Here is a 27,226-nt window from a genome sequence, read left to right as displayed (position 1 = left end):
ATATACTGGCAGATTAAAATTATATGTGTATAAAATGTTGAATGTTGTTTATAAAATATATAAATCTAATGATTTAAAATGTTTGGAAATGCATTTGAGGTCATATATTAACATGAAAAATAACTTTTATATATCAGTGTGAATAATTTATGAATAATTTAATCTACACCTTTAAAAACAAATCTAGGAAGATATATAAAATAGGCATTAAAAGTAATAACTCCATATTAGCTCAACAATTAAACTTGAAGTGTTAGATTAATTTATATTTAGGACATATTAAAATTCATATTATGTGACATTTAAAGACAAGAAAACAAAATAATATTTCTTAGTATTTATCTAACTTCCAAAGCAGGCTTAATGGAAATGTGGCTATTAATGCCAGGAGGTATGTGAGCTGCCAACCTCAAAATCCATTTCAATTCCTTATTACTTAAAGCCAACATGTTATCACCCCCTCTTTTGTTAGTTCTAATTATTTCCAAGACTCTAAAGTCAAAATGGTGTGAGGGATACTCTAATATATGTTTCGCTAATGCGTTAAGTTCATTTTTCTCCTTATGTCATATAAATTACCATAAATTCTGTCTTTCAGACATCTTTTAGTCAATCCGACATAAAAAGCTTGACATTTTTTGCATGTTGCAAGATAAATCAGGTTCTTTGTGCAACAATTAGCGTAAAATCTAGGTCGAAAAATGTAATTCATAGTCGGATGATGGAATTCAGACATGTTGGCGATGAATTTGCATCTGTTGCAACTGTAGCAAGGAAACGTGCCTGTCTTGTGGGTAGTGAATGATGCTGCTGAATAAATACAATGATTGTCATTACATAATCGTCGTTTTAGATTTAAGCTATTTCTGAACATGAAGTGGGGTTTTGTTCCCACTATCTGTCTAATAAAGGGATCCATAATTAGGACCTTCCAATTATTACAAAACACATTTTGAATGTCTCTAACAGTACTTGTATAATTCAAAGTTACTGCTATGAATTTCGTATGTCTGTATATATGTGTGTTTATTCTACTACTAGCGAATTTAATTTCTGTAGGTGTATTATTAATGATGCTATTTCTAATAGTACTAACTAATTTTGGATCATACCCTCTTTCTATAAATAAGGATACTAAACTATCTGCTTCAGAATTTAATTTATGAGCATCCTTGCAAAGCCTAGTTAATCTAACAAACTGGCTTTTAATGATGCCAGGAAAAACATATCTGGGATGCATACTGTCGAAAGTAAGGAGTGTGTTTCTCCAGGTAGGTTTCCTATACAGTGATGATGTAATGAAACCATGTTCTGTGATACTTAAAGTCACATCCAGGAAATTTATTGAAATATGGGAACATTCCATGGTAAACTGGAGAAAGGAAGATGTAGTTTCTAAATAGTTTAAAAAATCTTTGAAATCATTCTCAGTACCCTCCCAGACAATAAAAATATCGTCCACGAAACGTTTATAAACTTTTATTTTGGAAAACAAGGGGTGGGTAAAAAGGCATCTGCGCTCCCAATTTAATACAACTAAGTTTGAATAGGTGTTGGCGCAAGGAGTGCCCATTGCCACCCCCCATTTTTGTAGGTAATAATTATTCAAAAACATGAATGCATTATTGTTCAGGACTAGATCCAATAATTGGCCTAATAGTAGTTGCCTGTCATTTGTAAAAGATGTTTCACCTGACAATATTTCACACACTGCTTCAATACCCAAGTCATTTGGGATAGATGTGAAAAGGTTTTTCACATCTAAAGTAATTAATAAATACTCATTGTCATGAGGAGCTAGATGTATAGTTGATAAATAATCAAGTAATTGATATGTGTCCTTTAAAATAGTATTAAAAGAATCAACAACAGGTCTAAGTAAAAATTCTATAAGTGAGGAAATGTTTGCAGTCACCCAGTTATCCCCCGAAACAATGGGTCTGAGTGGAATGGGATGCTGGTTCTTGTGTATTTTCTTAATCGGTATGGTGGGATTATTTATAACCAAATAATTGTACATCTCTTCACTGACCTGTCTACAAATAAACATGTCATACAATGCATCATGTACATTTTTGATAATCTTGTTAATGTCAGTTAAGTTCATTTTTACATATGTTGTGTCATCATTTAACATCAAATGCATATTCATGTTGTAATCTGTAGTATTTAAAATGACTACCCCGCCCCCTTTATCGGCGGGCTTGATAGTAATCTCTTCATGGTTACTTAAATGTTTTAAAGACATGAACTCTTCTGGGGTAAGGTTATAAAAACTTGGTTTCAACTTCTTTGAAAATAATTTGTAAAAATCATGTTCACACAAGTTTGATTGAGACTGAATTACGTAACAAAGTTGACCTAGCATTCAAAGATTTAAGTAACCGTTTCAAAACGGACTATTGTGTTAGGAAAATGCGTAACATTTGCCTTCAAGTGAACGCTTTCAGTGAAAGACTAAAGGCAACTAAGTTATGCAAGCTACAAAGAGACTTTCAAGATTTTAGATCTCGACACATATTTGTATGGCCGAAAGGCAATAATGCTGCACAGGCTACAAGTAGTACAAATGAGAGTATGAACCATCAATCATCTGTAACTCACATGGTTAACTCCATTAACAATGTAAATGATTTACAATCCACTAACGAACTCCTACCAGCTACATCTTCAGAGGGAGTTAACACTACTCTCTCTGCTGCGTTTGATACGCCCCCTCCCAATCAGCTAGCATTGCAACGACCTTCCAATAATCTAGGAGCTAGACCGAAGGACACACATTCCATTAATACCTCAGGGTCTTCTCCTTCCTCTTTTTTACCATATCCTGTAAGACAACCACTTTATCAGAGGGGACGCTCCATGAGTCGAGGCCCAAGAAAAAGGAAACTTTCAAAAGAGAATTATCAACCGGGAAGAAGAACAAAAATGTGACTGAACTTTTATATAACTATTCTGATATTTCTTTTTCTGATGCGGACATTTCTTTACTGAACCGTGGACTTAATTTTATACCAGCTTGCCCTGATACCTTGAGCCAGGTATTAATAGACCTCAGATTATTTTGCAGGCTAATAGCTTTAAAGGTGTTTTTTAAGGATAAGGCTGATTCCATCAACGCAAATGCAAATATTGTTTTTAAAAAAAGAAGCAGTTTTATTCCTCCACTTTCTCACAATGTTGAATGTTTTTTAAACTTGTGTGAACATGATTTTTATAAATTATTTTCAAAAAAGTTGAAACCAAGTTTTTATAACCTTACCCCAGAAGAGTTCATGTCTTTAAAACATTTAAGTAACCATGAAGAGATTACTATCAAGCCCGCCGATAAAGGGGGCGGGGTAGTCATTTTAAATACTACAGATTACAATATGAATATGCATTTGATGTTAAATGATGACACAACATATGTAAAAAAGAACTTAACTGACATTAACAAGATTATCAAAAATGTACATGATGCATTGTATGACATGTTTATTTGTAGACAGGTCAGTGAAGAGATGTACAATTATTTGGTTATAAATAATCCCACCATACCGATTAAGAAAATACACAAGAACCAGCATCCCATTCCACTCAGACCCATTGTTTCGGGGGATAACTGGGTGACTGCAAACATTTCCTCACTTATAGAATTTTTACTTAGACCTGTTGTTGATTCTTTTAATACTATTTTAAAGGACACATATCAATTACTTGATTATTTATCAACTATACATCTAGCTCCTCATGACAATGAGTATTTATTAATTACTTTAGATGTGAAAAACCTTTTCACATCTATCCCAAATGACTTGGGTATTGAAGCAGTGTGTGAAATATTGTCAGGTGAAACATCTTTTACAAATGACAGGCAACTACTATTAGGCCAATTATTGGATCTAGTCCTGAACAATAATGCATTCATGTTTTTGAATAATTATTACCTACAAAAATGGGGGGTGGCAATGGGCACTCCTTGCGCCAACACCTATTCAAACTTAGTTGTATTAAATTGGGAGCGCAGATGCCTTTTTACCCACCCCTTGTTTTCCAAAATAAAAGTTTATAAACGTTTCGTGGACGATATTTTTATTGTCTGGGAGGGTACTGAGAATGATTTTAAAGATTTTTTAAACTATTTAGAAACTACATCTTCCTTTCTCCAGTTTACCATGGAATGTTCCCATATTTCAATAAATTTCCTGGATGTGACTAAGTATCACAGAACATGGTTTCATTACATCATCACTGTATAGGAAACCTACCTGGAGAAACACACTCCTTACTTTCGACAGTATGCATCCCAGATATGTTTTTCCTGGCATCATTAAAAGCCAGTTTGTTAGATTAACTAGGCTTTGCAAGGATGCTCATAAATTAAATTCTGAAGCAGATAGTTTAGTATCCTTATTTATAGAAAGAGGGTATGATCCAAAATTAGTTAGTACTATTAGAAATAGCATCATTAATAATACACCTACAGAAATTAAATTTGCTAGTAGTAGAATAAACACACATATATACAGACATACGAAATTCATAGCAGTAACTTTGAATTATACAAGTACTGTTAGAGACATTCAAAATGTGTTTTGTAATAATTGGAAGGTCCTAATTATGGATCCCTTTATTAGACAGATAGTGGGAACAAAACCCCACTTCATGTTCAGAAATAGCTTAAATCTAAAACGACGATTATGTAATGACAATCATTGCATTTATTCAGCAGCTTCATTCACTACCCACAAGACAGGCACTTTTCCTTGCTACAGTTGCAACAGATGCAAATTCATCGCCAACATGTCTGAATTCCATCATCCGACTATGAATTACATTTTTCGACCTAGATTTTACGCTAATTGTTGCACAAAGAACCTGATTTATCTTGCAACATGCAAAAAATGTCAAGCTTTTTATGTCGGATTGACTAAAAGATGTCTGAAAGACAGAATTTATGGTCATTTATATGACATAAGGAGAAAAAATGAACTAAACGCATTAGCGAAACATATATTAGAGTATCCCTCACACCATTTTGACTTTAGAGTCTTGGAAATAATTAGAACTAACAAAAGAGGGGGTGATAACATGTTGGCTTTAAGTAATAAGGAATTGAAATGGATTTTGAGGTTGGCAGCTCACATACCTCCTGGCATTAATAGCCACATTTCCATTAAGCCTGCTTTGGAAGCTAGATAAATACTAAGAAATATTATTTTGTTTTCTTGTCCTTAAATGTCACATAATATGAATTTTAATATGTCCTAAATATAAATTAATCTAACACTTCAAGTTTAATTGTTGAGCTAATATGGAGTTATTACTTTTAATGCCTATTTTATATATCTTCCTAGATTTGTTTTTAAAGGTGTAGTTTAAATTATTCATAAATTATTCATATTGATATATAAATTTAATTAAAAGTTATATTTCATGTTAATATATGACCTCAAATGCATTTCCAAACATTTTAAATCATTAGATTTATATATTTTACAAACAACATTCAACATTTTACACACATATAATTTTAATCTGCCAGTATATATATTACTAGTATGGTTGACATACTGTCATTTTAAACACTTTTAAACACTTCAGGATAGTGAATATGCTATATGTCCATCTATGATGTTTAGATATAGAGTTAAATAGAGATATACATACATTTTTAATATTTCTTAAATATTTCTAATATCACATTATGTATTTTCTATATTATATTTGCTAGATTATATTATTTTATATTTTATGCTGACAGTTAAATGTAAATAATCATTAATCACTTATGAATTATTATCAGAATAGACATGGACATTTCCATTGCATTTGTATAGCAGTTATTTATAAGTATGCTAATGACTTATCTATTTATTTGTGTATTTATTCATTTATCTATTCATTTATTCATTTATTTATCAATTTATTCACTGATTCATTTATTTATTTATATATCTATTTACATAAATATCTACCTATCTATCTATTTCTATTTTATATGTATTATAGAAATATAAAACATTGATTTTTACGTAAATTATCTGCTTCTTATTAAGGTGAATGTAAGAACAACATTTCACAATATAAATATATATTTGATTTAGTTTTAATTTATTTAGTTATTATATATATCTATATGTAGATAAAAACATCTTGCTATATTTGCGTTGGCCCATGCTCGCACTATACCGAGCAAAAACAGACACCATAATATTGCTGTTTATTTCTGAATGATACTGTTTACATTCAAGCTTTTTAAAAATGTCTGATTAAGTTTCTAATGTTTAATTACTTAATGAGTTAATTAACTTACTTTAGTTTTGGCGCCTTTTTACCAGTCTTCCTATATAAACAAGTGTTTTAATTGTTAATATTACTGTCTGATGAAGCGTAGTAGCTGCTACGCGAAAGCGCTTACGTTTAAATAAAAGTTTTCCTGCTTTATCTATATCCTGGCTTTTGGTCGAATTTATACTGGACATTTATGCTGATGTGGATTTATCAAAAGAATTTATTTCAGTGACATTGAACTGTTGGTTGAACAACTTGGTCGTTTCTGCATTTTTTCCGTGGTGAGAGAGCCTGGTTTTACCTTCATATCTGCCTTGTTCTTACAGGCACTCTCTTCAGCTAACGGTGAAAAGTTTTTTATTATAGATAATAAGAACCTGTTTGGGTTTGCTCTGCAGCTGCTAAGCTTTTTAAGTTCCTTCACGATGAGGGTAAGGCCTTGCAGGAGTTGAAACATTTTTGTTTATCGTGTTGCTAAGTTTCAGAGGAATTATCCATCCACATCTTTTGTTCTCAAGTAGTCTCACCCTTCACCTAAAGGAAAAAAAGGTTGTAGGTGTGTGCCTACTGATAAATACTCTCAAACCCCTATTTCCCAAAAGCCTACCTTTTAGGATAAGATGGGTTTCATTTGAAAGATTCCTTCCCCTTTCCCTCTGTTATCTTTGTCAGGAAATGTTCATTTTTTTTCTATTTGTTCCTTGCATTTTCAGTTCTGCCCTATCTATTGCCCCAAGGGTGTTTATCTGGATGATCTGCTCCTTCAAACTTCTTCCCCCGATGCTCTGCTTCAGGATCTCCAGTTTACGTGTTGTAGAGTCTGGGTTCACCATAAACTTTCAGAAATCAGTTCTGCCCCTTCTCAGGATCATATTTTCTTTGGTTGAAGGTGCCAGACAATTGCCATGCTGGCATCTGTGCCTGCCCCCAGGCCCTGTTTCTTAATGTCTTATTCCAGTCTTTTCTTCCTCTGATTTCAATCATGGCCAGGGACATTCTCAGAGTCCTCGGGTTCATGGCTTCAACCATTACTATGCTCCGTCTGGTCAGGCTCTATATGAGAAAGCTACAGTGGTACTTCATGTCAGTGTAGCTCCAACATTTCCACCCCTGGAGTTTTTAGTCCCCTTCCTTCCTTGTCTCAAGCTTGAGCTTCAGTGGTGGATTCATCAACTTTCTTTCAACCCAGTTCGTCTTTTCCAGGCTCTAGTCCTTAGTCAGGAGCTCTTTATAGACACCTGAGATGGGGTATGGGGGCCTCCTTCGACTCTTTCAAGGTTCAGGGTCTCTGGCCTCTTCATTGTAGGTCAGCCCACATCAGTATAAAGGAGATGAGGGCTTTGCTTCTGGCTCTTCAGGTTTTTCATTCCATCTTTCATCCTGGATCCCTCAAAACTTTCACAGACATTACCACAGTTATGTGGTATGTCAGCAAGCAAGTGGGGAACAAAAATCTTGTAATGACTCCCTTTTGGCCCAGACAACATTGGTTCCCCCTTCTTTCTCACTTGGCCAGGGAGCAATCACAAGTTACCTCAGGGAATGGATCTTCTCCCACAAGACTAGAGGTCTCTTATCCTCACTTGTCCACTCTTAAACTGATGCTGTGGGTGATGGGATTTGTATCCCTTTTAAGCACCTTTTTTCTGAGGATGTGCTTTGACTTCTGCAGGAGGCTAGGAAACCCTTTACCAGGAAATCATATTTGTCCAAATGGAAAAGATTTTCTGTTTGGTGCCTGTCTCACTATCAGTTTCCCCTAAATGTCTTTCTTAGTCTGTAAAGGCTCATTCTGCATTTTTCAAGGGTTTGGAAACCAGTTCCATCATTGAGGCTGCTATTTGGTCCTTTGTTTATACTTTCACTAAACATTATAAACTGGATGTTATTTCCAGGGTGGGTTTTGCCAGAGCTGCTTTCCATGGGATTCTGGAGAGCTCATCGGTGCTGTTCTCCTAGGTTTCATCTTAAGCTTTTGTAGTCTCCCTTCAGTTAAGAATACTGCAACAGTGATGTGGAAGGACAAAGTGCAGTTGTATAAAATCTAACCATAACAGTAGATGTCCTTCTCTTCACGGTTGCAGTATTTTGTCACTCCCTCCTTCCCATTCTTTCCTACTTCTTGCCTCCACGCTTTTGTTACCCTCCTGGCCAAGGGGCCCTTTCTTCCTTTTCCTTCTGGATGTACATGTTTCTTTTGCCCCTGAGGGTACTGTTTTCCTCCTGGGGCAATTTATTTCTGAATGTTTGTATCCATATGTTGTCTTTATGCCCTGTGCCTTGCGTGGGAAGTATACATGTGACATACGTTGCCTATAAGATCTAAAGGCTTTTGTATACTGGACAGGCATTGGGCTGTCCTTGGCAGGTGATCCCTTATATAAAAAAACTGCAACAGTGAAGAGAAGGACATCTGTTATGGTTAAGATTTTACACAACTGGTACTTTATTGGTGCATGATCTTGAGAAATAGAGTTGAAGCTTTCAATTAATGCACATGTTCCTGTGAAATATAACTGCTGTCTAGTGTAACCCGATTATTTTATCTTGGGGAATAGTATGTAAATTCTCTTGACTTTCTAGCACAAAGACTCCAAAACCAGGCAAATGACTATAGACAGCTGCAGAAAACGACTCCCACTCTTCAAAATACTTTTTAAGCGCTTTCATCCACCTTTATTTACGTGAACTTCTTCAGAAATGTTGAAAATGACAAAACCAGTTGTATAAATACAATTATCACAGGAAATGATGTCACTAATTAGAGAATTGAAACAATAATTAAAACACATGAATTATTACATATTCTACCACCCCTTATATACATAATGTATCACAAAAAACACTTTTCATCAAATAGGTAAAATCCTTAAAAATATCTGTATGTTGAATGTATAAATTGACACTAAGATCATCCATCATATATAAAACTATCTATACATTAAAAAACATTTTAAATGTATAACTTCATTTAGTCCTGGAGTTTGGTCAGCTCCAAACACCTATTGCCAAAATGATTCCCTGCATTCTAGGGTATTATTTAGATCCCCTGAAAAAAGTCCTTTCTTAACAGCGTCCAAAATGAAAAATTCAAACTTTTTGAAGTCTTTACATGTTGTCGCATGCCTGGCCAATGCGTTATTTTTGTCTTTCTTTTTAATAGCCAAAGTATGCTCATATACTCTACGCTTAAAAATTCTTTTGGTTTTTCCTATGTAATAATTCTTACATGTAACGCAAGTTGCCAAATAAACTATTAATTCACTATTACAATTATAGTAATTTTTAGCCCAAAATGTGTAGTTTAAATGCTCAACTGTTACAAAGGAAGAATTACTCATGTACCTACATTGTTTACAATTGGTGCAACTAAAGGTCCCCTTTTTATTAGTACAACTCCTTTCTAAATTTCTGTTATCATCTTTACCTGATTCTAACAGATGTTTTAAGTCAGTAATTTTCTTATATGTGAATTTAGGTTTATGTCCTATGATAGAAACCAAATCCCTGTTTCCCGTAATGACTTTCCAATTGTTTTCTATGATAGATTTTATACTCCACATTTCGTTTACTATAGGCAATGGAAAAGCTGTCAAAAACTCTTTGGCGCATGCTTATCATAATGGGTACCAATAGTACACACTACAGGTTCACTTACTAACACCTCTTCAGAAAACAAAATGGGTTTAGCTACTCCATTTCTGAGGGGCACTACTTCACCTTCTATTTTTTCTGTAAACTTCTTAGCATACCCTCTGTTCATGAAAAGGGATCTCAAAAGTGACAATTCTCTCTGAAAAGTTTCCTCTTCAGACGTTAGTCTACTCAACCGAATGATCTGACCCTTGATATGACCCCTCTTTTCATGTGTACAGGGTGTAGACTATCTTTGTGTAAGTAACTATTAGCAAAATATGGTTTTCTATATATTTTGCTACTAAAAGTTTTTTATTCGTAATCAGTACTAAGAGTCAGATCTAAAAAGATGATGATACTTTTTCCAAAACCTCCTATTTTGAAAATCAAAAAATTGGTAGTCTGGTTTAAGTGTTGAACTAATTCTACAAATTCTCTGTATTCTCCCTTCCATAAAAACAACAAATCATCTATGTATCTATGATACATGATGACCTTATTAAAAAAAGGATGTGTTTTTAGAAATTTTGTTTCCCAGTTAGCCATTACAATATTTACTCTTGACCCCATAGCTACCCCTGATTCTTGTTTATATATACTGTCATTAAATTTGAAGAAATTGTTGTCCAGAATTAATTCCATTAGAGTGCAAAGAGAATTTACTTTGGTTCCCGAAAAATCTGTATATTTATTTAGATATTCTCTCATAAAATCTATACCTACTTCTTGGTCAATACTGGTGTATAGATTTTTTACATCTATGGTACCGAAAAATAAATCCTCATCACAAATTTTTATATCCCTTAATATTTCTAAAAGATTCCATGAATCTCTGATGAAAAAGTCAGACTTCTGGACTATGGGGTTCAAAATATTGTCCAACCAGATGGAAATGTTTTCTGTCTTCGATTGTTTTGCAGAAATGATGGGTCTAAATGGTGGTTTAATACCATTACTCTGTATTTTGGGAATACCAAAAAATAAAGCTAACTTAGGATGTTCTTTGTACAAAAATTCATAATCCAGTCTGCTTACTTCACCCTGACAGAACATGTCGAACAAAATTGAATCCAATCCCTTAAACTTCTTAAAAACAGTTTCATAATTAACTTTCTTATATGTCTTTTTGTCTTGTAGTAGTTCTTCTATCGATGTCTTATAATCACTATTATTCATTATTACTACTTTTCCTCCTTTGTCAGCCTTCATAATTCTAATATTGGTATTTGTAACCAAAGATTTTAAAGCTGACAATTCTTCATTTGTTAAATTATTTACTTCACATGGGGCATTAATATTCCTAAACTCCTTTTCACATAATCTCTGGAATACTTGTAGGCTGTTAATTAATGGCGGATTGTAAGTGCTGGGATTACTGATGGTTATTCTAGCAGACTGCTTAGATACCCCTAAATCTTCCATAATGTAATTCAAATTTAGTTTTCTCAAGGTGAAGGTCGCTGACGAAAGGGTACACTTCCCGTACCGATCCATGGTCCTAGACTCCTTGTTAAGAGGATGGACAGAGGAAGAAGTCTCTGCTACTTTCTTCTGTGTGGCTGCCGCCACCAACATGGCATCTACCAAAACCCCTTTGGACAGAAACTCTTTCCCCGGGGGAGCAGAAAGAAACATATTGGGCCTTTTGGGTACAGGTTCCACTGAATCAGGATTCTTCCACACCCTTCGACAGATTAAATCCAAAAATTCAAAGGGTGGAGACACCCAGGAGGCAGAGGGTTGAGCTCCAAAGGCCTTGAGGAATACCGACTCCTCCTCAGAGGGGGTTTTGAATGGCCAGTCGCCCCTCTGTCTCAAAATCTCCAGGATGTTGGAGAAAGAGACGTCATCAGAGGATGACTTGGGGACCCCTCCGACTCCTCGTGGTCGGTATCAGAAGTGAGAGACTCGTCCTGGGAGTCTATGTGCTTCCTCTTGCACGTCTTTTTTCTGGGGGCCACAGACTCTGAGGGGACTGCTCATGGGGGGTATCCCCAGACCTTTGGGCTCCGCCATCTACAGATAGGGGGACGTCAGAGGCTCTAGCCGTGGTGGAAGGGGACGGAATGACCGATCCGGGTGATGTAACTGACTATTTGGCCAGTGCGCTCCGCATGGCCTCGAAGGCCGGTCCCCCCGAATCTGAGGACCGACGGGCCACCGAGGCCATGATCGGAGTCGGGGTCCCCCGAGCTGATGCGCCGAGAGCGAGGCTCAGAACCGACAGGTGTCCCGAAGTATCCCCCTCGGGCCCGACTGAGGAAACCCAAGTGTCGAAACCTGTGGAAGTAGTCGACAGGGTCGAAGCCAACGTCGGCACCAATAAACTCTTAAGGGGTATCGGCGCCGGCGCAAGAACATCACTCGGAGCAGAGCACTCTGGCTCCGAAGACAAGGAAGTGCTCGGAGGGGGAACCATCGATACAAGCATCGGGACAGGCTCCGGATCCAACTGGGTTGGAGCCGAGAATAATTTTGCCAACACCGGCGACTGCAGGAGCCTCTGCACCCACCCTATCAACATCCAAATCGGAAAGCCTGGAGGATTAGGAGAACAGGGATGGAGATTGGGATCTCCTCTCAGGAGAGCCATGCCTAACACTGGGTGACCGGCTCCGAATGAGTTCCAGTAAAATAGGTGCCAAACTCGATTCCAGTACTACAGATACCTCTTGCGGCCCCGAGGACATAGGAGCCGAGGAGGTAGAGTCAAGTTTAGAAAGTTTCTCTGGTGGCTCCGAAGAAACAGACGGAGCCGGAGATCTTTTCTTCACCTTCGAAGCTTTAGACTTGGACTGAGAACCAGAAGTCGAGTCCAAAGACTCCTCAAACGAAGGTTTCATGAGTCCTTTCAATATTAGTTTATTTTTTCTCTCCTGAAGCACCCTCGGACTGAAGGCATGACAGAAGCTACAAGACTCTTGCAAATGAATTGCTCCTAGGCAATAAACACATATGGAATGTCCATCCGTGATGGACATCTTGTAACTACACTTGGAACATTTTTTTAAAACCAGAAGGTTTATGTTCCTTCTGCTCCTTGGGCATCTTGTCACAGTAAGACCACTGAACAACCTAGCTAGAAAAAACAGCAAAGGTGGGAAACTACTGATCACTCTACCACAGCAATCAAAGAACCTCCAAGTAAAATGGTTCTTTAGGACTCACACACACTATCCACAAGTAAAAGGTAAAGAGCTAGCTTAGCTCTAGTAACCAACAAAAAACCTAAGCAAAAGGCAATACACAGAATGGAGGACTAGGTCCTCTAACTCAAACGGGCCTAGCCCACCGGAACAGTTAGGGATACCAACCACACACAATAACAAGCAACAAGATGAAAATAGCTATTAAAATAGCTTTTGTGTTGAAAATTAGCAATTTTCTCAAGAGAAAATGAAAAAAAGAAGGTACTTAGCCACAGCCAAGCAAGACCACGTCCTAGCTACATGAGCGGCAAACGAGATCTGGGGTTATGGAGCAGTGCAGCATGGGATACCTGCTTGGCCCAGCCAATGAGAGACTTCGAGCTAGTAGAAAAGTTGGCCAAGTCAGAGCCGATATTCGGCTCCGAACCCACAAGTAAGAATGTAGGCGAGATGGACTACATACATCGAATGTTATGGTGAGTACATAACTTCTTGTTTTGGTGTAATATCAGTACATGCCTGTGTCATCTTCTTCAATTCCCAATAGCTCCTTACTACCACAAGTCTACCACTATTACCTTTTTTCCCTTCATCTGTCACTATTGGGGATCCTCTAGCAATTGCTATAATTAAACTCTGTTTCCTTTGTCCCTGATATTCTGCTGAATATCCGTCCTGGAATCCTTTCTTTATCAAATTCACATGCTTATTTCATTCCAACTGTGTCTCATGTGGCATTGCTATTTGCAATCTTCATTTCTTTTTTAAACATCTTTATTGAATTATCACTTGTGACATAAGCAAACTTAAATTTATATAAAAGTGATGAAACCATAATAAGTTCACATTACAAACATTATAAGATATATAACAATATAATGTGATGTATAATCTATGCAGCATTACATAAATTATTCAGTTAATGGCTTTTCTTAAACCTTACTCCTCCTCAAAAACATTTTTTCTACATGTATTCTTCCCTCAATTTCCATGTAATTTACTGCTACCCTTTTCTAAAGATCTCACTTCCTGTTCTTTTATCTCTGTTGCAGTATTCACTGCTTCAAGTATAGTTGGTTTATATTTTGATTTCTATTTCCTAGTAATTGCTTTTTTTAGCAGTCACCAGAATTGAACTTAAATTCCTAGACGCAGTAAGGCCTTGTTCAGATCCTGTGTCCCAGTTAATTACACTAATTTGCTGACCCAATATTCCTGACAGAGTACTCTGTAGGGAATTTTTAAAGTCTTGCCAACTCATTAGACTCCTAAAACATATGTTCCCAGTTACCTCTTTCTTCCCAATCATATCTCCAACATTTGCCAACTACCCGAGGAAAAAAATCATTGGAATTTACTTGAGGTATAAAAGTATCTCTGTAAACACATCCAGGCCAAAATCCTATTTTTTTTAGACTTTGTTGCATGTATGGGAGCCATACATATGGTCTCCCATTGTTTCTTTCTGAATTGCATATCTATTCTGTCTTGCGTATCTTTTCTAACCTCTTCTGACTGAGTCCTATAGTTATCATGCAATATTTTATATGCCCTATTAATTATCCATTTTTAACAGCAGCTTGTGTGCTGAATTCTGTTAAAAACTCGACCAGTACAGGTCTTTCGTTTAGGATTCCATTTCGTTCTCTTTGTCTATATTCCAATATCAATTCCTAATGGGGAAGGCAGTCACTGGCCTGCAATTCAAATGTCTTCGTGGACTGTTCCCATTCTGTTACCTTTCCTTCTCTAATTATTTGTTTCAGGTGCCTTGGTCCCTTTATCAGCTTCATCCAGTAGTAAATTCTAGCCCCTTCTTATCTATCTGTATCTATAATCGCAGTCATCCCTATTGCTAGAATCTCCTCTCTCCATTCCCAGGTTGGCTTTGTTCTTATACTTTCTGCTACTTGATGAATATAATATTCTGTACGACTGTTATTCTCCTTAAAGATCTCTGACCAAAATCCCATTCTTTCCTTATTTCTTGAATTGCCCCCCGCCCCCGCTTTATCATCATCATCCCTTCTGCATTTCTTAATAGAATTCAGTTTTTACTTTTTTGTATATACCTGTAATGCCATTCAGAGTCCAAGTAATATGGATAGTGTAGCCATTATGATATGAAGTTGTTCTTCCCAAATGTTTTATATGACAGCCTTTTTAACTGTCTGTTTTCAGCTTTTGTGTTACATGCACCCACAGATGTTTGGCAGGTTGATCTTTTATACAGTTGTGTCTTGTAATCTCTTTTTGAACCTATGTCACATTTTACAAAACTTCTTATTTTACTGAAAATCCTCAAACACCCCCAAAGCATCTCCATAATTATTAACTTAAAGCAGGTACACTAAACTATGTGCATCTTCAAATAATGAAGTTTATCCCTACTGATTAGACCAATTGTCCTAAATTGATAGATGCATCCACGGGCATTACCTAGCTTAAAATGAAGGTTATCCATGTTATGGTACATATTGCAGCTCATGCTCCGATTTACACTAATTCACATCTGTTCTTATCTTTATTCCCCTCCCACATCTGAAAAACAGCTTGTATGCTTTCAGAAAACATCAACATTTAGCCTTAAGAAAAACTGTATTGGTTGTCTTTTAATAAAACTAACGTGTACACTGTTCTAGTAAATGCATTGACATATTTAGGTACCTGGAAAGCTGCTTTTATTCACTTCCAGTAATTTCAAACTTTGTTTTTTTTTTACTAAGCTTCCCTCAGCAGAAAAAAACAGAACTCTGAAGATTTATTACTATTATTTATTACCTGCACCTGTAGTCAGCTAATTTCAGTGGGAGCATTAGAACAGAATGTACAGCTGCCCTCTGCCGCAGACGTTTCAACACACATGTATTAGCTAAAGTAAAACTTATTACATTTACAGTGTTCTCCTATTTTAAAGCCCATATAATTACACAAAAATTTGTTAGATTAAGCCATGGGCATTATTCCAGGCATTCATCTATTCAAAAGTCAGAGAAAACATCTCAGCTCTACATATATTATAAGCAGTGCACTTTTACACCACATCCCACATTTAAGGCCTGAAGATTACAGCATATTAAAACATGCTGTTGTACAGCCTTTCTTTTCTTTTTGCATTGTAATGCCAACATTTCTTAAAATTAAAAAAAGAAAAGTACTTCTGAGCTTTAGTATCTTTATCACATATAACAATCACTACAGTTTACTAAATAGCATGCAATTTATGTCATGAAATGTTTTATATAAATATTGTTAAAAACAAAAATTGGTTTGCTTATAGTTACTTTTTCTCTGTTTTTCCCCTTTGTGTCCTTTCAAATACTAATGACATGAAGTGAGGTATATGCCTTTCAGTCCACCACAAGTTTAATAAAGTCAGCAAAAGTCCAGTATTTCTCAACCACCTTTTCATGTAAAGCCATACTTCACAAATGTGGTTAATGCCTTATAGTCTCAAATTCTATTCACTATTTTCAGTGCTGATGGTCTTCTCTCTTTCTTTTCATCTCCATCTACCAGCCCCATACTCTGGTTCACGTCCAAGGTACTCCCTAGTCTTCCTTTCTCCTCCTGTGCTTTTTTTCCTGTCTCTCAAGCATTTTCCTTTGGAACAATGGGAAAAGTTTCACTGGCAAAGCCTCTCTATGGGCTGTGTTATCGGAAGAATGAGAGCCAGTCCCCTTCTGCTTGATTTCTCTCTTTTTGTGGGACAAACTTTTGTATTTCCTCCTTAGCCTGTTCTGCTTCTAAAAAAATGGCTTGATCCTCCTGGAAAGAATGTTCTGAAGACAACAGGATGCAGCTGCTTGAATCTCAAACCTGCCTGTCAACACTCCCTGATTGCTGAGATGAATTTGCTTCTCTTCTGCCTTTTGTACAGTGAATAATAATTTTCCACAAACATTTTACTGTCTCCAGTTTTTAATTATTTGCCTTCCTGCTACCTAGAGTCATACAGACCCATAAGTTTACTTTCATGTTGTGTAAAAACAATAGAGAAGATTATATTGGAAAATTATTGTCAGAGTTGTAAAGTTTGGGAATTGAAACCATATGTTAACATACATATGTTGAAAATAGATATATCACCATCTGTAACATGATGTTCCATAACAATATAATAACAGTTATGAATGAAAAGGGTCTGTATTAGAACACCAAACTTTCAAAATTTCGAGTGTTTTAATATCGAACTCTATTAATCGAAAATTTAAAACGTCGAACATTCAGAACAGCAAATTTTTTCCTAGCGAAAAAAATTGCTGTTCCAAAACACATACACACACACCACAAGAACACCAAACAAACAGCAATCCACACACATACACCTAAACTCTTACACCTAACCCTACACTAAACTATACATACACCACTAACTATCTACTTACCTTAACCCAAACCCTAACCCTATGGTCCATCACTATTGCACAGTCACCTCACCCACGCCGTAACCCTCACGTCCACACAATCGCACACTTACCTGACCCGTGCCCTAACCCTAACTCACCGAACCTGCCTTAACCTTTACGTCCACACAATCGCACACTTACATGAACCCGACCCGTAACTTTCCACCACAGCTCTGAAAATACTGAAGCAACAGAAACGGACAACTGAAGTCTTTCCCTAGGAAAACATTTGGTTTTCTGTTTCTTTGATATTTTCAGCATTAGCTGAAAACGGGTCGATATTAGAACACTCAAAATTTTGAAAGTTCTGTGTTCTAATATAGACCCAAATGAAAAATGGTGCTGTGATTTAATCTATATATATTTAACTTTAGCATTTTACAAGGTCATACACAAAACACTGATCAATGAATTAGAACAAGTAGATATTGATATACTCTTCATAAGATGGATAGCTGCATGTCTTACAAATAGGACATAGCAAGTATTGTATAGCACTTGGATAGGTGAAATTCGAGGTTGCTCTTCATGGCTTTATCCTAGGCCCTTGTTTAGACTGTTGTCAGGCTCAACTATTTCTGTTGCTGTGACTGCATCTTTAGTGTAAAAAAACAGACAAAGAAATCAGGCCTAGTAATTCTACCACCGTTATGCCGTACACTACATAAGGTGTATTTGGGTGACATTCAGTGTACCATTAGAGCAACAGGAGTCTTTGGTTGACTGGCCGGATGTCAGGCATCTATGGCAGGGCCTTCCATATGTTAAGAATACTGCAGTAGTGAAGGCAAGGACATCTACCGGCACTTTCTCTGTCTCTCCCAAATATATATATTTTTCATTTCTGTATTAATTATGGTCCACAGCATCTCCTCTGGTTGATAAACATATGCTTGACCTGTATGTAATACTAAAGGGACTAGAAATATTTAATTGTTTGTACCTTACTATCCATATCAGTAGTCAAGAGCTTCCTCCTCCTCAAATATTTTTTGTTTAGTCTCTACCTCACTTATCTTTAGCTGACAAAATAGAAACATTTTTAATCCGTACACGTAAATACTTCAGCTTATCATGCCCTCTTAAATAGTTTACAGCTATAGCCATTATTTTATCGTCATTTGTTTTATATCCTGAAAAAATAAACTGTTTCAAAAAGTTCCAGAGCATCATAATATAACTTTCTGGATTTATCAAATACAGTAATACCACGCACATATAAGGCTATTTTGTCTTGATTGTTATGCTTGATTGTCCTCAAATTTGTGGTTTCCTTATTTTTCTAAGTATAAAGGAAATAAGAGGAGATAGAGGACACCCCTGTCTGGTTTCCTGCTTCATACACAGTTTATCAGAGAGGAACCCCACCTTAATTCTTGCCTCTGCTCTTCATATATCTTTCTAATTAACCTCATTATTCTATCTGGGAATGTAAATAGTACATTGTCCTACTCAAATCAGTTTCCAGTCCCCACCCATGAATAATGTTCCTTGCTGAAAGCTAATTACCTCTCCCATAATTCTCTTAAGCCCCTTACATGGAATATAAATAAATGTCAGTGGAATCCTCCTTCCCTGCTAGTACCCCCTTATTATCACAGACCTGTTACCCATCTTGTTTCATCTGTTGTTCTGTCAGTACTTGGACCGCTCTGGCAATCAGTATTATTACCCCCCCTTTTCTTTTATCTCTGATAATTTGCTGAATATCCATCCTGAAATCCTTTCTTTGCCAAATACACATGCTTATTTCGATCCAGATGCATCTCCTGTAAGATTGCTGTTGCACTTCTTAATATAATTCCGTGCTCTTTGCTTCTCATCCATGCCTTCAGTGCCATTCACATTCCGTGATAAGGCAGTTATTCTGATACAAAGCTATAACTTTCAGACATTCTACCTGACATTTTTTGAATGTTTCAAACGTGAGACTTGCACGTATACATTACTGTTTGGCAGGTTGAGCTTGTACGCTATTGCAGCTGCAGCTTCTCATCTTAGTTTGATCTCATATCACATTTCATTTCCCAGACTCTGCGTCAGTAAAAATACTCAAGAAACTGCGTACATTTTCATTTTTACACACCGTATAACCATTGCCTTGTACAGTCATGTGTTTTGAGACTAATAATAATACCCATTTGTTAATCAGGTAGGCCCACTGGACACACAGTCCCTTTTCAAGGGCAACCCTGGAACAATGTCTTGTTAAGTGGCTTGCTCACAGTCATACAATAAGCAGATGAGGGCTGAGGGAATCAAACCCTGTACCACAGTAACTAAGTAAAAATACTGGTCTGTCCAACAAATAAGTAGAATAAAGCCCCCTTAGAGGCCGAACCAAGTCCCAGTATGAAAAAACACCGCACTGGCACGTAGCAATGAATAAATCCTCTCTTTAATTTGTAACATAAAATCACATAAAATCATATCAGGTTAAGCGCTTTCATCTACTGCCGTAGATTTCATCAGAACCACTTGCATAATGGTGACTTGACTTTTTATGTAGTATCTCATTTCATCAATTAACATGTCATTGAATAATCACATAATTGAGCTAATTACATTAAAATCATCAACTTTTAAAGTGCACAGTGCTGGATTCCCTCAATATAAACCTATCTATTTATATTTAAAAATGTGATACTTTAAAAATATTTATTTCATATACATATAATAACTTCCATAACACAATCTCCTAAAATGTGTGCAATACACCTAAATCTTAAAAACTTCATTTCTTTTTTGTTTATTGCCACTAACTCTTAGTTTCTTTTATACTAAAAAACTTTAAAATAATATTTTCATACCTAAAATCTGAATTAATGTGATTGATTATGTACATTACATTTATTCTACCTATACCACAGTAGCTACAGCTCACAGTTTTAACCCTCCTGTGCCAACTGCCAGATATGTAAGATATGCCCTCTGGAAAATATTTTTATAGTAGAATGCCATAATGACAAGTGTGGGGTTATAATCAAACACTGATGTTTGTATATGACAGCATTATTATTGTTCTGTGCAGGAGTTTTGTGGTATATCAGGCCTAGTAATTCTATTCATTTAAGCTTTGCAAATACCCATGTTTTTGTACAGTGAAGACATATGTTGTATTACTCTCTGTAGCTTTAAGATCTGCTTGGCTTAGAAGATCCTTTTTTGCCACTGTTGTACATGGATTATTCTGTGGTAGTAGTTAACTGTGCATTCTGTGATTTCATCTTTGTTACAGACTGATTAGTTCTTTATTGTGTCTGAGGTATGCAACATTTTGTCTTTGCAGAACCATGATCTTGCACTGAAGTACTTCCAGAAGGCTGCTGAGCAAGGCTGGGTGGATGGACAGCTTCAGCTGGGAAACATGTATTACAGTAAGTTCAACCATAACTATTCCACACAATTAATTTGGAGTCAGTTGTTCAATAACTAGGGAAATCTGTACTGTAGTGTGACAGCAGAGGTGATGTCATCAGCAGCGGCTATCTCCCTTTTCCACATATTCTGTGTGGGGTTAGGGTGTCCTGTCAGCTTTCACCACTTCTGTTAAGTGATGCTCTCTTACCGTCTTCGAGAGTAATGCCTGACTGTCTCGCATCTTTTCTGACACACTCCGTCTCTTTGCTTGAACATTCTCTGCTCCTTTTGCCTTCTTCCTTTCTCTTCCAAATCTTCTAAAATTAATCTTTCCTGTACATGTGCCTGAACCACCATAGTCTGTTCACTTTGATCTCTGCTGTTGGAGCTACTTTGGTTTCTTCTCTACTGTCATCATCCCTTTGTTTGTCCCAGAGTGTGCATCCTACTACCCATCTCTGGCACTTTCTCACTCACCCCCAGTTTCTTGATCTGCTCAACCTTCACTGTCCAGGATTTTGTGTCCTACAGAAGTACAAGAAGCTTGCACTATTTTTACGCACTTACATTTCAGCTTCTTTTACTTTCTGTCACACACTCCCCCTGACACTCTGTGGCAGGTGGTTGCAGACCCTTTTGAATCCAGCTTTGACCTTCTCATTCAGACTTCAGTTCTCCTCAATCATTCTTCCTAGATATTTGAACTTGTTAACCTGTTCCGTCATTTTCCCATCTATCTCAGTTTTCAGCTTCTTATTCTGCCACCATTTGCTTCCATGACAGCTGTCTTGTCTGTACTCAGTTTCATCCCGTGTGTTTTCAGTTTTGAATTCCATTCCATTCCCCTATAATTTGCCGAAGTCCTCCTTCATAGTCTGCTTATAATGTCACATCATCTGAGTGCAGCAGCATTGTTGTTCTGTCCTTTTGAAGCTGTTTACTAATGCAGTTTGTCACTAGTAAAGAAAGCAGCTGAGCACGGATGAACCCCTACTCCCAATGGGAACCCCTCTTTGAGTCCAAACACTGTTTGTGCTTGTGTCATTCGCCTGCCCTAACTCTACTAGTGTTTCTGGGACTTCACACTATCGCAGGATTGCCCAAATCCACTTTCTTAGGGCCTTACATTCTTTCTCCAAGTCTTGGCTTGCCCAGTTAGGTTCATTCCTCCTATCTGGCTTTTTCAGCAGTATTGGGTTCATTGTTAATATCAGGTCGGTTGTGCTACATCCTGGTCTGAATCAGAACTACCTATCTTCCATCTTACTTTCTGCTTCGCTTAATATTCATTTATCAGTCACATTCCCCAGCACTTTCATGCAGTGTGACAAAAGTTCGATGCCTCTATACTGACCAGCTAAAATAGAGCAGCTGCAGTCTTCAGTTGGATATTTCTGTTTATTTTAAATTGTTTTTTTAGTAATCTTGAACTAACAAGCTAGAGTGTTCCAGTATTGTTTTTTTTTTCTTTTTTTTTTCCAAACTGCAATAAATCTAATTGAATAGAGTATTTTTCCAAATCTAGTATATTATTTTAAGTAGTCCTGGTACTTCTGATATTTAAAACCTACTATCTGCCAGTTTTAGTTTTTAATGTCATTATTTTATTTTGTTAATCATTTTGTGTAATTACTGTTTTATTTTATAACACAGATCTTTGAACACTGAGAACTCAGTTTTGAAAGTTTCATACCAAGATGAGAATGCATTAGTATTAAAAAAAATCTCTTTCAGCAAGACTGTTTTATCCTTGAGAACTAAAACCATGTAATTGCCTAGGGGCTTGTTTGGAAGGCATTTCTGTCCTGTGCTGTATCTGTACAGCATTGCATTCTTACATGGAGAAAACCATCCCAACATGGAATCAGACAACACTGTTGTACATGTATGTTGTGCTCTATGAATATAAAATGTCTGTGAATTATGAATGTTAACAGGGAGTGATGGTTTAATTCTTGGGAGGTTAAGTATCTGTTATCAAAAATGTAGGCACATAAATTATATGTGGGCTTCACTGTAAGACGGCTTCTATTATGGGTCTGTGATAGATGTATTGTAAGTTAAAACTTTTTTTTTATTTATTTATCATGTTAAGAGTTTGAAGGTAAAGGTTTCCCTATTTGGTTTCCTTTCAGGATAGTGGAAAGTGTCCAAGGAAGAGAAAGTGTTTGTCGAAAGTGAGGATTCCGTTCACATATTTCAAGTAAACACAAACACACATGCATAATATAATCTGATGTCAGTTTTCATTCTGTCCTCAATGGATGGGTTCTATCTAATCCCTCAGATCTGACTCGGCAGTTGCTAAAGCCCGTGGCAAGCAAGAACTGTGGAGCTTCTCCCTTACCTACAAGACACCAACCCCAATTACCTCGTATCTTTGCCGCTTTTCAGTGAAACATGTGGTTTTCAACACACACTAGAGATTATTAAGATAAATTTATAAAAAAACTTAACTTATTTACTTAATTTTTCCTTCTCTGTTTAGATTAAGTGTTTCCTTTACCTATTGCATTCCTTTTTGACTTGTGCTAAATTTCTTAGTTTCCTTACTTTTCTTGTACTCTTGAACCTCTTGATACTATTGTTAGGGTCTATATTATATAAACGAAGCATTAAAATGTCGACTCACCTTTCATCGACCCCTATTTCTCAAAGCTGCACAACATGAAACATCCAAATCACTGTTCTTTTAAATCTGCCCTTTTCCCGACTGTAGTGTGTGATCTCGGAGTTAGTATATTTAGTTAGGGGGTGTGTGGAGGCACAGCCTCCCACATTGGAGGGTTTAATAGCGTTTGTTGTAATGTGGTGTGTGTGTTTGGGCAACTGATTTATTTCCCTTGGAAAGAAATCCATGATTTCAGGGTTCGATGTGCAGTTTTGAGAAATGAGGATCGATCAAAGGTGAGTTGACATTTTAATGCCTCATTTATATAATATAGACCCTATTGTTAGCATCTTTCTTTGCTACTATGTTTTATATAGATTCTCTAAAATCATTATTGGTAGCTGTTCTTTGCCCTTTATTTGTCTCTGTTTAAAAAAAAAAGTAAACAAAGTAGTAGAAATCGTTAAATTTCTTCCCTTTCTTGATTTTTGTTGGCATGACAGAATGGCAGATAAAGCTCCAGCAGGCTTTAAACAATGTACTTAGTGTGGGCATAAGCTGCCGTTATCAGATACCCACACTTTGTGTGTATTGCTTAGGACCACTTCACTTATAAGAAGATTGTTCTGTTTGCTATGGGTTTTACCCCAGGGCATTAGTTGAATGCAAGAATAAACTCATTTTGCCTTCATCTTTTGGAATGGCTATATCCAAAGAGAAATCTCCAAAAACCAAGGCTAAAACAAAATCTTCATCTCTGAAGCCTTCTTCCTCCTCCTCTGCTTCAGAGTCCTCAAAGAAGATGTCTCATAAAGATCCGATTTCACCGTGAAATTCAAAGAAGCTGAAAATGTCTGATCTGAATTCTTTGGATCCAAGGAGACCAAACTTACCTCATCCGACACTATCTAAGTCAAATCCAACTCTTGCTGGTACTTCTACTTCAACTCCTATTATCTTACCAAGGACTCAGAATTCACTGTCGGTGGATCTTGTCCCTCGAGGGTACCTTCTCCATTTCTGGAAAGACCTAGAGCTTATTCACTGTTTTCCATTCATTCTTTTAGAAGTCTCAGAGGAAGATGCGGAAGGAGTGGTGAGGAGGAGGATACTTTTGGTGCAGTGCAAGATGGGTGTCCCCTCAGTTCCTACCCCTCTGGGTCAGGAGGTCTGTTTTTCTGTTATACCCCCACTACAACTTCCTCCTCTGACTCTTTCAGTGGTCTCAGAGCCTATAGATCCTAGCTGCCCAAATCCATTTGGCTTGGATCTAAAGATTGCTGTATCGTCTGATCTTAAGCTTACTCTAAGCACTTCGATCCCATCAGATCTGGAGAGCTCTCTGAGCCGAAGCTTCCCTGTCAGATCCAAGGTGTTGCATTTGACTCCGAGGCTTTTGGAGCTGTCTGTGCACCTTGGATCCTTGACATTGAACAGCTCGAGTCTGGCTTCCACCTTGGACATTTTGCATTCGGAGCGGTGGAGGGCCACGGTCCAGAAACTTGCATTCTCTAATCCAAGGTCTTCCCTTTCTCCAGGGCAGTCTGCTTTTGAGGTTGTGAAGAGTGTTTCCTCTGCCTCAACAGAACAGATGGATCCAACCCCCTTGGATCCTAGATCTTTAACCCTGACATCTCAGCATTTAGAGTCTCACCAAATCTTTCCACATGGACAGCCAGTAAAAAGACCCCCGGCTTCCCCACAAGGAATCTATTTTTTTTCTTCTGATACTTCTCTAGGTCATCCCATGAAGGCAGGACCCTAAGAAGAAGATGTGCAAGAGAAGGAACCTAGACTCACCAGAGGAATCCATCACAGAAGATATGGGTTTTGATGAAGGTGAAGCATCCCTGCAGTCACCTCCTGAAGATGTTTCATTTGGAGACATCCTTAAAATAGGTGGCTGGATAACCAGCAACCCTTCATCTGGGGAGTCCAGATTCCTGGAGGCCTTCGGTACCGGCCCGTCTACCACCTGGGAGACTCTATCCACTGATGAGCTCATTAAGTTGCTCTCTCGGCGGGCGTGGAAGGAACCTGACACCATTGAATTTATACCTCGGAGACCAGATAAGATTATGGCTTCACCCGTGGACAAGCAGTTTAGGGGAAAAGGGGTGCCAGTTGATGCCATGGTTGTAGCAGCAGCCACCAAAAATGAACTTATTTATTTATTTATTTTTATTTATTTTACATTTGTTGACCGGGCTAGTCTAGCTGGATATATTTCCATTTTCAGTAGAGGCCCGGGGAGAAAAGCTCCACACAGATATACAAAAGTAAAAATATTGTTACATGGTAAAAATAAGGATTAATAAACAAAATAGAAACAGGTGGTTATTACATTCTAGATATAGAAAACACTTGAGAAAAGTTACAGTAATCAGAATAATGCTTAAGAAAGCTAAAACAGATAAAATACAGAAAGAGTTATGTACAATAGATATAAAAACACTTGAGAAACAGTAACAGTGAACAGTGTATAGCTTAAGACAGCTAAAACAGATAGTAAGAGTTATATACAATAGTTCATATCAGGTAGAAGGATGTAAATAATAAGTTGATTGGAGTTTAAATAATGTCAGTCTTATTTACAGGACAAAGCATGTAAATGTTTGGAAGTTTGATAGGAAGTGACAGGGGTGAAGAGGAAGGTTAGTCAGGGTTACTACAAGGGCATAGCCAGTGCATTTGGAGGTGTTTTTTAAGTTTTCGTTTAAAGAGTAGCAAGGATGTAATTAGAGTTAGTTCAGTGGGTAATAGGTTCCAGTTTTTTCCTGCTGTGTTGGTAAACAGAGAGTCACCAGCTGTATTATTTGACTTTGTTGAGCTAGCAAGGAGTTTGCTAGAAGAACGTAGAGAGTTCAGATTATTATATGGGACTAAGAGTTTTGAGAGTATAGGGTATTATTGGGTTGGTAAAATATCTTGTGGGCAATTGTAAGTTGGGGGATTATGAGATGGTTTTGGAATTCCAGCCAACCTAGTTGTCTAAGATTAGAACAGTGATGGGTTCTAAAGGGATTACCAGTAGCGAATCTGGCAATGTTATTATGGGAAGTTGCTAATTTGTTAAGGTTGTTTTTCTTAAGGTTGGTATAGGTGAAGCATACAGAAGGGTTGAGATTAGGTGGGAGTGAGCGATCCTAGCTCTGGCTGCAGAGGTTAGAAAAGGTTTTATTCTGTATAAGGAGCCTATTTTTCTGTTAACTTTTTTAATGGTGTTGTTTATATGGTAATCAAATGAGAGATTATTGTCAATGGTTATTCCTAGAAGTTTAGTGGTAGAGTCAGGAAGAATAACAGTACCATTATTTGAAGAGATTGAGAAGTGTAAGGGGGAGGACCTGGTAGTGGGTGTAAAGAGAAAGGAGTTTTGTTTTTTTGGCATTAAGAAGGAGACAACGTTTGGTAAACCATGTTTCTACAGTGTTGAAAACATCTTGAGTAAGAGAATATAGTTCAGATGGAGAGGTTGATGAGCATATTAGTGTGGAGTCATCTGCATATTGAATGCAAGTGGCTTGAGGAATTGCTACATTGAGATCATTAATAAATAATGAGAAGAGAAGTGGTCCAAGAATAGAACCCTGAGGGACCCCGATGGTAACCGGTAAAAAGGATGAGATTGGATTTTCCCAGGGGACTGCTTGTTGCCTATAGCTGAGGTATGATTGAACCATTTAATGGCCAGAGAATCAAAGGAAAGAGATTCAAGAATATTGATTAAGAGGGTATGGTTAACCATGTCGAAAGCTTTAGAGAGGTCAATAAAGAGTGCTGAA

At 37.1% G+C, this 27,226-nt stretch overlaps 1 protein-coding gene across 1 annotated transcript in view; it reads left to right on the top strand.

Annotated features, from left to right (window-relative positions):
- The window catches only part of SEL1L (SEL1L adaptor subunit of ERAD E3 ubiquitin ligase), a 579,007-nt gene that overhangs the window by 410,304 nt on the left and 141,477 nt on the right, over positions 1-27,226 (top strand). Inside the window, exon 15 of the mRNA XM_044074620.1 lies at positions 20,760-20,847. Coding sequence (XP_043930555.1) covers positions 20,760-20,847 — 88 coding nt within the window. The remainder of the gene's footprint in view (positions 1-20,759; positions 20,848-27,226) is intronic.

The sequence above is a fragment of the Protopterus annectens genome, chromosome 6.part0, assembly GCF_019279795.1.
Source record: "Protopterus annectens isolate FY-2018-M chromosome 6.part0, PAN1.0, whole genome shotgun sequence".
NCBI lineage: Eukaryota > Metazoa > Chordata > Ceratodontiformes > Protopteridae > Protopterus > Protopterus annectens.
This window is presented reverse-complemented; position numbering and strand designations above follow the sequence as displayed.